This window comes from Chiloscyllium plagiosum, chromosome 15 (genome assembly GCF_004010195.1).
Source record: "Chiloscyllium plagiosum isolate BGI_BamShark_2017 chromosome 15, ASM401019v2, whole genome shotgun sequence".
Classification (NCBI taxonomy): Eukaryota; Metazoa; Chordata; class Chondrichthyes; order Orectolobiformes; family Hemiscylliidae; genus Chiloscyllium; species Chiloscyllium plagiosum.
This window is the reverse complement of record NC_057724.1, coordinates 51,094,739-51,109,613: the sequence shown is the minus strand read 5'-3', so window position 1 is coordinate 51,109,613 and position 14,875 is coordinate 51,094,739. Positions and strand designations below refer to the sequence as shown.

Here is a 14,875-nt window from a genome sequence, read left to right as displayed (position 1 = left end):
TCCACCTATCCACTCCACCTTCCTCTCTGACCTATCACCTTCATCCCACCCCCATCCACCCATTGTACTCTATGCTACTTTCTCCCTTCCCCCACCCCCTCCTGTCATTTATCTCTCCACCCTTCAGGCACTCTGCCTATATTCCTGATGAAGGGCTTTTGCCCGAAATGTCAATTTTACTGCTCCTCTGATGCTGCCTGAACTGCTGTGCTTTTCCAGCACCACTAATCCAGAATCTGATTTCCAGCATCTGCAGTCATTGTTTTTACCTTCTCCGGAAGGCAGTTGACTGTTACTAAAGGTAGAAAAGTAGAGCAGGTCCTGTATCTGCAACAACTAAAAGAGGATCAAACCCCATGCTGTTGGCACCAGTCTGATCCAGGCACCCACCCAGTCAACTTTATCCTGTTGTGGGATATAGGTAAAGTAGTGTTACTTCTGCAATCATACTTACTTATGCAAGGTAAATGCACTCGCACGAGTGTATAATTGTTTCAGCCAAGAGCTGAGTCAACAACAATGGAAACTATGTGAAGGAAATACATAATTGTTTTTGTATTAGCTGAAATGTGCCTGCAAAGAATGATAGATGTTACAGACAAATAGAAAAGGTGCTGTGCGGGGAGGGGGTTAAGCTAGGTATGCCTATACAAACAGTAGTTATAAGCATCTGTTTCCCGCTTCTGCAAAAACAAGAACAAACCACAATCAAGAAGTCATGAGGTCATAAGGTCATAACAAGTAAGGGAGGATATACCTAACAATGGACCACAGCAGGATGTGGTCAAACGGCCTTGTGAGGCCAGAATAAGCATTTTGTCACAGACAAGGCCGGATAAGGCAAGAGATGAACAAGAGTAATGAGCACCGGTCTGAGAGAGGTGGGAGATGTAAACAGGGGAGGAGCAATGGGAGGAGAGAATAGGAACCAAATTACATAAATGTTGTGTACTAGTTGAATTCAGTGTGTGTGTGTCCCTGCCTTGTGGACAGTGGACACCACACCCTCTTGCAAGAGTATAATAAATGACACTACTGATTCAGATCTTGTCTCGGACTGAAATTATTGAAGTGACTGAGCTTTGTTTCTCTCACTGTGTTGCTGTGACCACATGTGCATGTATATTATCATCCACAACAATGAACAGTGATTGTCGAGGCCTTTCTTGCCATACCATGGCTGACCAGGAATCTCTCTCATTTCTGCTACCGAATATCAGCATCTGATTGAAGTATTTATGGGTTGATACTCAAGCAGTTTGGCTAAATTTGGAATGTGTTAAGAATTTGACTATCAAATTCTAGAGCAGGACTTGAAACTAACTCTTCTGGTCCCTACTTTCATGCTTCCTTTACTATTTATGGCTTTTAGAATTTAGCCACTTGCAATTTTCTCAAAGTGTGGAGACTTGCTGGGGGTCAGAATGGCGAATGGTAGCAGAGCACAAAATGTTCATTCTTTTGGTGAAAAGCTGAACAGCAACCATCAGCAGGTTATTTGACATTTTAATGGGAATCACAATCAAACTCGACATTAAATTTGGCTAAGAGCGTTTCAGTGCAGGCATCAGAACCCTGGGCTGCTATTTCCTTCATTCCACACGGGCTGAAGCCAATTCTGTTGGATCAAGTACTTTGTTAGTACTTCAACTAGTTCTGCAGCAGTTTACTGAAAAATTATGAGAGTATACCTTATGATATAGAAATATTTCATTGAGAAATATAGCCTTCTTTGGAGTGAGGATGATAGCAAGAAATTGTTTTGATTTGATAATCCTCATGGTCATAATCACAGAGCCCACTGTTACGAATGCTTTTTTCTGGCCTCACAAGGCCGTTTGACCACATCTTGCTGTGCTTACTGGTACAGAATAGTTATTTCAATAGCCTATCAGAGTCTGTCTGTGAACCATTTGGAGCAAAGACTTGCATGCAAGTGACAACCTTCAGGAGGGATAAAGGAGAGATTGTATACAGTGTAGTGAAATGTGGTGAACAAACCACCATTTATATTTGGCTGCAATATCAACACAGGCTACAGCCAATGGAAAAATTCATCTCCTTGCTTATAAATGATGCATAACTACGCTAACAGATCTGCTGTACGAAGTATTACAGCTTTTAATTTGAAATTTGAGGCATAATTATTTTTCTAAGGAGGAGATACAACTCAGCAACGTCTATAAGTAGCTTAAACCCACAGGCAATATTTTATCAAACTTACTGTATTATATCACCCACAGTACAAAGAAATCTGTTTCACTCTTTGACAGTTTCATGCCAGTCATTTAAAATAGACCACAGTTCTGCATCATGGAAATACAATCACAACGCTGTTTCAATTTTATTCCCTCTTCTTCTGATTCTTGCATGCGTTTCATTCTGTATACACAACCAGTCCTCCAGCACTTCTGACTAACTAGCCATTCTTTATATGTCAACCCCAAAGGCATATGCTGACAGCTGCTTAAATGAGGATGGCATGACAGATGAACCTGATCTTGTTTTTACCTGTTGTTCACGCACAAACATTATACTGTACGGATCACTGGACAGAAATCAGGAGCAGCAAACCTATGTATGTATCACCCACTACTGTCATGCCAGTTGACAGTAGTTTACACAGCACATGCTACGTATTGAATTTAGAGCCTTCTAGTCATATATGTATGCATGGGAACAAGATGGGATCAATTTCCATAAAGAACTAATTGTGGGGTGCGCTGGTTAATTCTCACTCTTGTAAAATTAGGCGTGGGGTGAGATGACCATGTGGTCAGGGATAAGGAAGAGTGAGAATGGAGTAATACAAAAGATACATTCAAAAAATAATGAGAAACAACAAGTGGATTCCTTTTTCTTCTAATATGTAACAAAAATCTAAATAGTTCGGCAAATTCCTTACAATGTAATATCTTCACTCTAATACTCTTTTATAATCTGATTATGTGCAAAGTCATCATTTCTATAACAGATATAATAACTGATTCCCCTGAATCTCATCTGTAAGTTCTTAAACCATGATGCACATCACTGTGAGAAGTGGTAATGATCTACTACGTGCTACCTCCCTTATTTCAAGTAAATCTCCTAACATGCAGAAGCCATTTACAAAGGATTTGGGGTAGTTGGATGAATTTCAAGCTCCTCTTTCCAAGAATAAAGAGGACACTACAAATATATTCTCTAACAATTGTCTAAATTAAAAATTAAGTAATTGGAACAATTTCAATGACAGTTTTCAAATCTGTGCTGATGAAACATCTTAGTGAGGACTAATCATGGAACGCTTCCAGGGAACAGTTGGTGATCTCGGTCACATTCCATGGCCACGTAGATGTGTACTAGATATCCAAATATGGCAAAATAGTTGGAGAAATCATTTCCTGAAGCTTATACGTTCTGGTTAAGTGCAAAATAATGTTTGCAATTCTGACATAACCGAAGAGCAAAATTTTCTTTAGGGTCCAGAGTTACTAACAGAGGTACTACTTGATACAAATTTTTCCAATGAACCGAACTAGGATTGGAGAGTCGTAGAAATAGAAATGATGAGATGAATGCTTACAGGTCATTAGCCTTAGTTCCACTTTTAATCTGTGCCACATTAGACACAACAATATAAAACAAACCTTGACCTTATCAATTCCACCTAGGTTCTCAGGATTGGCAACTGTTGAATCACTAGAAATACTGGGCTGCATCAATGGGCTAGTTTTAACATTTAAAGGGAAATATATTCTTATGCCTGTGAAACAAATAAAATTAGAGACTCTGTAAGATGGATTCAGTGTAAAATAAATTATTGCAGTGACATCATTAAAACATTAAGAAATCAACAAATGAAATTCGATATTGCATTCAACCTTATATATTGTAAGCTTAACTCCAAAAGGGGATTATTTTTATTCTTAATTTTGATTATTATGATGTAGAAATATTTATGATTATATAAATACTTATTGGAAGAAAAGCAATTCTCAGAACTAAGATCATGATCTTTGTCCACAATAGTTTTGGCGTTTCCAAAACTTGACAAACTTAATCAACATTAATTCTTCTCTACTACAATGTTCAATTGATCCAGCTTTAAAAATATAGTGGGATAATTCTGTACTGCCTCCTGTGTCTTCTGTCCAAATAACCAGAAAAAATCTGATCAAAATAAATGGATACTGAGAAAGAACATTATGGATTAAAAAGATCCAAACTACACAACTGTTTTTTTAAACTGGGCAATTTAATTATAAATCTATCTCCATAAAAATATGCAATAACATGTTACACTGCTGTTGACAGTAAAGTAACAAACTATCATAGATTCTGGTGTGATCATTATGAATGTTTGAACTAACCATGATTCATCTTTTTTGAAGCTCAAAGTGGGAAGGAAAGGACAATGGGGAAGAGGTTGCAGTTAGGAAAGTCTGATGGGAAATAGTTTCACAGAGAAAAAGTGAGAATTTTATAACCAGATTGAAAGAATATTTACAATTAGTGTGTGAATTGATGAAAAGAAAAGCATTTCTTGTTTTTATTGTTTGGATAATAAACATTTGCCATTTAGTTTTTAATTTCCCAAATTATTGGATTATTCATAACTAGAATTTCCATTGATAGGAATGGACCTCATTCAACAAACAAATACTTTTCAGCCATTCAATTAATTTCATAGAAGTATAGCTAAACATCATATGGCTTATTAAGCATAAACTTTAGCATGGGCATGTTGAGAAGAATGGTGTGTAAATGCAATGTAACCACAAATCACTGGATTACTAAATGGTTTCTTAACAAATCTTGACTGATTACAGCATTACCTGAGAAACAGTTGCAGTTGGGATCAATCTTGCAATCACATTCTGTTGATGTGCCGGCAAATATGAAGATCTCACCATTGGTCGTGACCTGTTGTATGCGGTTGATCTTTCTCTCATCTGTCTCTGCTATGTACAGCACTCCACTGTGAGAAACAGCAATAGCTCTGGCTGACTCCAGAGTAGAGTGAATAGCCACTTTGCTCATTGGAAAATGGTTGATGCCTGGTACCTGGCAGTGGATAGGCCGGCCTGCGACAATCCGCACACGACTGGTTTCTGAGACCTGCAGTACGATGTTGTTGTCGAGCACGTAGAGCGAATTATCAATGGGGTTAACAGCAAGGTCAGTCGGCCATTCAAGACGCACCTGTGAAGAGAAATAATTTGGACTTGAAATGATCAATGAACTGTTTCAGGACAACAAATTTTGCTGTCCATTTTTTGAAAAGCTATTTGTGCAAAGGGCAACTGTGGATTTTCTTTCAATTTTTGTTCATAAATCTTTCGATTATCTACAGACAGATTTTTTCAATACTTTTGACAAATTCTGACTGTTACAATCACCTGGTACTTGTGCATCAGATCCAAAACTTTTGGAAATGTCAATATTATATGGATCTGAATCTTTTTTAGCTTATTTAACTAACTCTAACACTCTTAGTACTAAATACCCTTTGAGAGGGAGTAGGAAAGTTCATTTTGAAGTGAGAGAGAAAATGATTTGTAATTTAAAAGCAACAAGCATTCAATTTTGAGAAACAACTGAAGTTAAAGAAGCTAAAAAATGCATTTTTAAGTAAAGTGAGAGATTCTAAGTAGTTCAGATCACGTTAGTCATCTGAGCATATATAACTGATCATTATAAGTCTGAGCTTCTGTAGGAAACAAAATGATTGTTTACCCAAATCTGATTCCCTTTATGTGGCTGTGGTACAGCTGGATATGCACTATTACCAAACATCAGTTCATGTTGTAAATTATTTGAATTAGGATTTTAATGCCAATATCTTTTCAATGGGGAAAAAAAATTGTTATGTCAATATTTCATTCCTTCAGCCATCATCTATTGTTTATAACCTGGTCTTAACTGTCAACTAACTATGAGTTAAAAAAATTTACTTCATCTCTTTTACTTCTTTTCACCTTGTTGGTGATTTGAAAAGGGAGTCCGTTATGAATTTGATGTGAATGCACCCAAAATTGTAAAATTTTAACAGCAACAAATACATTGACAGTTCCTCTCCTAAATTTAGCTATAAATGAAACATATGGAAATAAGACAAGTTAATGCTCACTTGGGTCATCTAATAATGATTGAAATAAGAAAGGTATTAAACTAAGGATAAAAATTACAAAAATGACAGTTAACCAGATGGAAACATTTTTATGTAACTGTAAAGTTGTGCCGGTGTTAAGAGGTCATTTTAAATTAACAGTCAATAGGCAGAAAATCCAGCTCAGAATGTCTAAGTGTTATTTACGGTTAAGCATTGAATAGATGCAGAAATGGGTTGTTCTGAGCAGTGAAGGAAGCAAATGACTGGAGGCAATTGAGTTACACTACAATTGAAACAGATTGAAAATGAATAATGACAGGGTTCTTAAAGTAATTCAAAAAGAAAAGGGGAATTGTATATTGCAAGCTCATCATTCTAGAGTCAAAGTTGTTGCTATTTGAAAAGTAATATGCAAGTCAAGTCAAAAGAACACCACAGTTAGATAGAACATAGAACATAGAACAGTACAGCACAGAACAGGCCCTTCAGCCCACGACCATTGATCCTCATGTATGCACCCTCAAATTTCTGTGACCATATGCATGTCCAGCAGTCTTTTAAATGTCCCCAATGACCTTGCTTCCACAACTGCTGCTGGCAACGAATTCCATGCTCTCACAACTCTCTGTGTAAAGATCCCGCCTCTGACATCTCCTCTATACTTTCCTCCAACCAGCTTAAATCTATGACCCCTCATGTTAGCCATTTCTGCCCTGGGAAATAGAGTCAATAGCCAGAGACTATCTATGCCTCTCATTATCTTGTATACCTCAATTCAGTCCCCTCTCCTCCTCCTTTTCTCTAATGGAAAAAGTCTGAGCTCAGTCAACCTCTTTTCATAAGATAAGCCCTCCAGTCCAGGCAGCATCCTGGTAAACCTCCTCTGAACCCTCTCCAAAGCATCCACATCTTTCCTATAATAGGGCGACCAGAACTGGACGCAGTATTCCAAGTGCGGTCTAACCAAAGTTTTATAGATTTGCAACAAGATCTCACGACTCTTAAATTTAATCCCCCTGTTAATGAAAGCCAAAACACCATATGCTTTCTTAACAACCCTGTCCACTTGGGTGGCCATTTTAAGGGATCTATGTACCTGCATACCAAGATCCCTCTGTTTATCCACACTGCCAAGAATCCTATCCTTAATCCTGTACTCAGCTTTCAAATTCGACGTTCCAAAATGCATCACCTCGCATTTATCCAGGTTGAACTCCATCTGCCACCTCTCAGCCCATCTCTGCATCCTGTCAATGTCCCGCTGCAGCCTACAACAGCACTCTATACTGTCAACGACACCGCCAACCTTTGTGTCGTCTGCAAACTTGCTGACCCATCCTTCGATCCCCTCATCCAGGTCATTAATAAAAATTACAAACAGTAAAGGCCCAAGGACAGAGCCCTGTGGAACATCACTCACCACTGACTTCCAGGCAGAATATTTTCCTTCTACTATCACATGCTGTCTTCTGTTGGCCAGCCAATTCTGTATCCAGACAGCTAAGTTCTCCTGTATCCCATTCCTCCTGACCTTCTGAATGAGCCTACCATGGGGAACCTTATCAAATACCTTCCTGAAACCCATATACACCACATTCACAGCTCGACCCGCATCAACTTTTCTAGTCACATCCTCAAAGAACCCGATAAGGTTTGTGAGGCATGACCTGCCCCTCACAAAGCCGTGTTGACTGGGCGACTTGTCCATCTTAATGTTTGACAAAATTTTCAGCACATCAGCTTCCTCTATCTCTATCCAACACGCACACCTGCTCTTCAAAGGTTTCATTCACTACAAAGTTCGTTTGTTTCGTAAAGACAGAAGCAAAAACCTCATTTAGGGCTTCCCCTACCACCTCAGACTGCACACACAAGTTCCCTATGCTACCCCTGATCGGCCCTACTCTTTCTTTGACCATTCTCTTATTCCTCACATAAGTGTAAAATGTCTTTGTGTTCTCCCTAATCCGTTCTGCCAAGCCTTTCTCGTGCCCCCTCCTGGCTCTCCTCAGACCATTTTTGAGCTCCTTCCTCGCCTACCTGTAATCCTCTAGAGCTGAGCTTGACCCTAGCTTCTTCCATCTTATGTAAGCTATCTTCTTCCTTTAAATGAGAAGCTCCACCGCTCTCGTCATCCAAGGTTCCTTTATTTTTCCCCTTCTTGCCTGTCGCAGAGGGACATATTTATTCATCACTCACAACAACTGTTCCTTAAACAGTCTCCACATGTCTATAGTGCCTTTACCATGGAACAATTGCTCCCAGTCCATGCTTCCTAACTCATGTCTAATCGCATCATAGTTTCCTCTTCCCCAATTAAATATCCTCCCATTTTGCCTCATCCTCTCCTTCTCCATAGTAATGTGGAATGTGAGGCAGTCGTGGTCACTATCACCAAAATGCTCTCGCACCACAAGATCTGATACCTGCCCTGGCTCGTTTCCGAGCACCAAGTCAAGAATGGCCTCTCCCCTCGTTGGCCTGTCAACATTCTGAGTTAGGAAACCTTACAAAAAAAGCTCCATTCAAATCTTCTGCTCAAATGTGTTTCCAATCAATATTGGGAAAGTTAAAGTCACTCATTACAACAACCCTACTACGTCCACTTTTCCAAAATTTGTCGACCTATGCTTTCTTCAATCTCCCTGCTGCTATTGGGGGGCCTGTAGTAAACCCCTAACGAGGTGACTGCTCCCTTGCTGTTCCTAATTTCCACCCATACTGACTCGGTAAACAGATCTTCCTCGACAGTGGAAGTTTCTGTAGCTGTGACACCCTCTCTGATTAGTTGTGCTACACCCTCTCCTCTTTTTTGCCCTCCCTATTCTTTTTAAATGCTCTAAACCCCGGAACGTCCAGCAACCATTCCTGCCCCGAGAAACCCATGTCTCTGTTATGGCCACAACATCATAGCACCAGATATTGCAATGAAATTAATAGATGTAAATCCAGGAATTGTTATAACCCATCTTTGTACTGGGAAGCATGGGGTAAATTATTTCTCAGGCTTCAGAGAGAAAACAAATGCAATAGGATGCAGAATGCATTAACAATAACTGATACCATAGAATCCCAGTGGCTCTGAAATGAACTATATAGTAAACAAAAAGTAATTCAAAGTCAAAACATTTCTTTAAGATTTTGAGATTGTCTACCTCCATTAAAATGCATGTCTGTGAAGATCTATTGGTATTATCGCTAGACCATTAATCCCGAGACCCTGGGAAAGTTTTGGGGACACAGGTTTGAATCTCGCTGTGACTGATGGTAGAATGTGAATCCAGTAAAATTCTGGTGTCAAGAGTCTAATGGTGACCATGAAATCGGTGTTCATTATTTGGAAAACAAACTAATGTCCTTTTAGCAAGGAAGCTGCCATCCTTACCTGGCCTGGCTACATGTGACTCAAGACCACAACAATGTGGTTGACATTTAACTGCCCTCTGGGGCAATTAGGAATGGATAGTGAATGCTGGCCTGACCAGTGACGCACACATCCCATGAATGAAGAATAATACTTACTATCATTGAACCTCACAATACTCATTATCATACCAGGCCACAAGAGTACTGTTATTTGAAACTTCAGCGAAGTTATATATAGCATTACTTAATTACAAATCCCCCTTAACATTGTTTATCCTCGTGGTCAACTATGACAACATCAAGTGCTGATTAAATCAGTCTATTGTAAAGGTAATTAAAGGTTGGCTGATAATATACTACTTACACACTGCAAGACTTGGGATGCTTATTAAGTTTGACCCCGATTGTAAAATACGAGATTTTTGTCTGAATTTACAAGGTTAGAAATGCGAGATGAAAGGAAAGCAACAGATTTCTGAAATGCTGTTGGCCACCAGTCAGGAGCAACAAACAATTGTCTATATAATGTTGCTACAATCGTAAAAGTGCCTCAACAAGAGAAGTCCTCAGCCTGATATCTCTTTTGGCTCCTCCGGCAATATACGGGGCATGAAGGAATTGGTGCTTCAGTGTCTTACTGAAAGCTAAGTGCAAACCAAAAATAGCACTTTGTGTTGAATAAACCAATGTCACATTTGTCAATGAGAAGAATCATATTCCGAATTTTACATTGTTGTTAGGGATCTGTTATTCCACTTAGTACAGAGTGTCGAATTGACCGTTTGATATTGCAGCTTATAAAAAATACACAGATTTCAAAGAGAAAAAAAATCTATTATTGGAAATCAATGCCTCTGCTGAAAAGTATGTTGGAAATCATTTTCTGTCCACAGAAAGACTTGCTTTAGAGTCACTGCAACATCTAATAGACCCTATTTATTTGCGCTATCATGGTTTACATTTATGTTTCTGTGTCATAAATGTTTCACATTCTGAGTTTCCTTCATTCAAGGCTATGGAGACCAGCTTTCTCCTCACTTTTCAATCTCTCATTCTGGTTATCAGTTGTACAGTTCTTTTCAATATTTATGCATCTTCTTGGTTAAAACTATACATGGAACTTAGTCCATGGTCAGTGCATATATTGGAACACTGTCCAATTTCATGACATGCCTGTGGTGAAGTATATTCTGGGTATCTTGTTCAGAATTCTTTACCACAGAGCACCTTTTCTTGGCAGATGAACTCAGGGCACATATGAGAACTTAGGACTGGGACATGATAGCTATTACAGAAATATGGCTGAGCGAGGGGTTGGATTTACTGGAGTTTAGATGTTATAGGAAGGATAGAAATGGAGGCAAGAGAGTAGGGGAAGTGGCATTTTTGATTCACATTACTACTCAGAGTATATTTCTGAGGGATCATGCAGTGAAGCGTTATGGGTGGAACTCTGAAATAAGAAGGGTATGATCACCTTGATGGGATTGTACTGTAGGCCCACCAATAGTCTAAAGGAAACTTTGGAACAAATATGTAGAGGCATCATAGAAATATTTAAGAATAGCTCTCTTGTAATAGTAGGGGACTTTAACTTTCCAAATGTAGACTGGGACTGCCATTGAGCCAAGGTCCTGGATGGGAAAGAATTTGTAATATTTGTTCAAGAACATTTTCTTTATCAATACATAGATGTACCTACTAGAGAAGGAGCAAAGCTTGAACTTCTTTTGGGAAGTAAGGCAGGGCAAGTGGCTGAAGTGTTAGTGGGGAGCACTTTGGGATCAGTGATCATAATTTTATTAGTTTTAAAATAGTCATGGAAAAAGATAAGACTTGTATAAAAGTTAAAGTTCTTAATTGGAGTAAGGTAAATTTTGATGGTATGAGACAGATCTTTCAAGAGTTGAATGACGTAGACTGTTTGCACGTAAAGGGACGGTTGGCAATTGGGAGGCTTTCAAAAGTGAGATAACAAGAGTTTAGATCATTATGTTCCTGTAAAGGGTAAGGCTGATAAGTGCAGAGATTGGAACAAGGTAGCCTGGTGGATCTCACAGAATATGAGTTCCTTCATTGGTGCTGTTAATCTGGTTCCATCAGGGAGTCCTGGTTGATAGATAAAAATAGGACTGTCAGACATCCTGTTCACTCTGAGAGCTAGCTCTGAGGGAGCTGGATCAGTGTCAAGAATCTACAGTTCATGTAGATAAACTTCAAGTATATAAATGTGTAAAAAATAAAAAAGTGACTTTGTGACAGGATACCAGCCTCCATGGAGTTATTTCAGTAAGAGTAGGGAACAAAGATATTGAGGCTCTGGTCAAGAATAAGAAGGAACCATATATAAACTATAGATAAATAGAATCAAGTGAATCTCTTGAAAAGTGTAGGGGGTGTAGGGGAATTTCTAAGAAGGAATTCAGTAAGGCAAAAAGGGGACGCAAGATAGCTTTGGCAGATAATGTTAAGGATAATCTGAAAAGATTCTATAAGTACTTTAAGAGCAAAGGAACAACTAGGGACAGAATATGACCCATTAAAGATCATCTATGTGTGGAACCACAGGAGATGGGAGAGATACTAAATGAATATTGCACATTCATTTTTATTGTGGAGAAAGAAATGGGGGCTAGGGAAATTGAGGAATTAAATATTGATGTCTGGAAAACAGTCCACATTACAGAAGTGGAAGTGCTGGAAGCCTTAAAAAAACAGAAAGGAGAATAAATCTCCTCGACCTGATCAAGTATTGCAGGACCCCTAGAAGAGATATTTGTATCATCTACAGCCATCAGTAGATACTGGAGGACTGAAAGGTAGTTCATGTGGCTTTATTAGGAAATACTGTAAGGAGAAGCCTGGGAATTATAGTCCTTGAGTCTGACATCAATGGTGGTTAAGTTATAAGAGAGAATTTATAAGAGATAGGACTTACTTGTGTTTGGAGAGGCAAGGCATGATTAGGGATAGTCAGCGTGGCTTAATGGGAAGGAAATTGTGATTCACAATCTTGATTGAGCTTTTTGAGGATATAACCAAAAAGATTGATGAGGCCAGCATGCTAGATGTTATCTACATGCATTTTAATAAAACCTTTGATTTGGATCCACACGGTAAACTAATTCGCCAAGATAAATTATATGTTATTCAGGAAGAGCTTGCCAAATGAATATAAAATTGGCTTGACAATAGGAGTCAGATGGTGGTTGTGAGTTGTTTTTTGGACCGAAGGTTTGTGACCAGTAATGTTCCACAGGGATTGGCATTGTGTTCACTTTGGTTCGTTATTTGCAGTAACAATTTGATTGAGAATTTAGGAGACATGGTTAGCAAATTTGCAGATGACACTAATATTTTGGTAATGTCAATAGTGAAGAAGGTTATCTGAGATTTCAAATTGATTAATTGGGCCAATTGGCCAAAGAGTGGCAGATTAAGTTTAATTTGCATAAATGTGATAAAACAAGGACAGGACCAATACCGTTAATGGTAGGGCTCTGGGTCATGTTGGCAAACGGAGTGTGACGGGTTCAGGTGCATAGTTCTTTGCAAGTTGCATCACATGTAGACAGGGTGATTAAGAAGGCACTTAGCACCCTTGCTTTCATCACTCAAATCATTGAGTACAGGAGTTGGGACGTCATGTTGAGTTTGTACAGGATGTTGGCGAAGCCACTTTAGGAGGACTGTATACAGTTCTGGTAGCCTTATTATGGGATACCAGAACTATTTTGTGAAATATTTATCAAAATATTTATCAGAATGTTGCCAGGACTAGAGGGTTTGAGCTTTAAGGATAGATTTGGACTTTTTTCACTGGTGCGTAGGAAGTTTAGAGGCAACCTTATAGAGGTTTATAAAATCGTGAGGGGCATAGATAAGGTGAATGCAAAGGTGTTTTCCCTAGGTTGGGGATTCAAAACTAGGAGGCATATTTTAAGGTGACAGGAGAAATATTTAAGAGAGACCTTAGGGGCACCTTTTTCATATGGAGGGTGGTTCATATGTAGAATGAACTATCAGAGGAAGTGGTAGATGCAGGTACAGTAACAACATTTAAAAGGCATTTTGATAGGTACATGAATAGGGAAGGCTTAGAGGAATATGGGCCAAATGCAGGCCATTTTAGTTTGGAAAACATGGTTGAAATGGACGGGTTGGACCAAAGGATTTGTTTCCGTGCTATACGACTTTATGACTCTAGGACAACTAGGTTGAATGATTAAGCTTACTCAAGGCTGAGACAGACAGATTTTTAATCAACTAGGAGAAAGTGAAGACTACAGATGATGGAGATCAGAGTCAAGAGTGGGGTGGTGGAAGTTAGTCAGGCAGCATCTGAGGAGGAGGAGAGTCAACGTTTCGAGCATAAGTCCTGCATCAGGAATGAGGTTTGTGGGCCAAGGGGGCTGAGAGATGAATGGGAGGGGGTTGGGGCTGAGGTGAAGGTAGCTGAGAATGAGATAGGAAGATGAAGGTGGGGGTGAAGGTGATAAGTCGGAGAGGAGGGTGGAGTGGGTAGATGGGAAAGAAGATGGACAGGTAGGACAAGTCAAAAGGGCGGTGCTGAGTTGGAAGATTGGATCTGGGATAAGGTGGGGGGAGGGAAAATGAGGAAACTGGTGAAATCCACACTGATCCCATATGGTTGGAGAGTCCCAAGGTGGAAGATGAGGCATTCTTCCTCCAGGCATCAAGTGGGGGGGAAGGAAAATGAGGAAACTGGTGAAATCCACACTGATCCCATGTGGTTGGAGAGTCCCAAGTGAAAGATGAGGCATTCTTCCTTCAGGCATCAGGTGGTAAAGGTTTGGCAATGGAGGAGGTCCAGGACCTGCATATCGTTGGAGAGTGGGATGGGGAGTTAAAGTGTTCAGTCACGGAGTGGTACTGTTATTTCATGCATGTGTCCCAGAGATGTTCTCTGAAGTGTTCTGCAAGTAGGTGTCCTGTCTCCCCATATAGAGGAGACCACATCGAGAGCAAGTGATACAGTAAATGACGTATGTAGAAGTGCAGGTAAATCTCTGATGGATGTGGAAGTCTTCTTTGGGGTCTTGGGTGGTGGTAAGGGGGGAGGTATGGGTACAGGATTTGCAATACTTGTGGTGGCAGGGGAAGGTGCCGGTAGGGGAGGTGGAGTTGGTGGGTGAGTAGGGGGGGAGCAACCTGACAACAGAGTCATGGAGGGTATGGTCATTAAAGAAAGTGGATATGGGTGGGGAGGGAAATATATCCCTGGTGGTGGGGTCTTACTGCAGGTGGCGGAAATGGTGGAGGATGATGCGATGTATCCGAAGGTGGGTGGGGTAGAAGGTGTGGACCAGGGAGGTTCTGTTGTTGTTGCGGTTGGAGGGGTGGGGTTCAAGGGCAGAGGTGCGGGAAGTGGATGAGATGGACTGGAGGGCA

General features: G+C 39.9%; 1 protein-coding gene across 6 annotated transcripts in view; it reads right to left on the bottom strand.

The window, feature by feature from the left end:
• tenm1 (teneurin transmembrane protein 1) overlaps positions 1–14,875 on the bottom strand; it is a 2,412,691-nt gene that overhangs the window by 71,710 nt on the left and 2,326,106 nt on the right. For all 6 annotated transcript variants that reach the window (XM_043704862.1, XM_043704861.1, XM_043704865.1 and 3 more), the window contains one exon: positions 4,821–5,187. In XM_043704862.1, the coding sequence (XP_043560797.1) occupies positions 4,821–5,187 (367 nt within the window). The remainder of the gene's footprint in view (positions 1–4,820; positions 5,188–14,875) is intronic.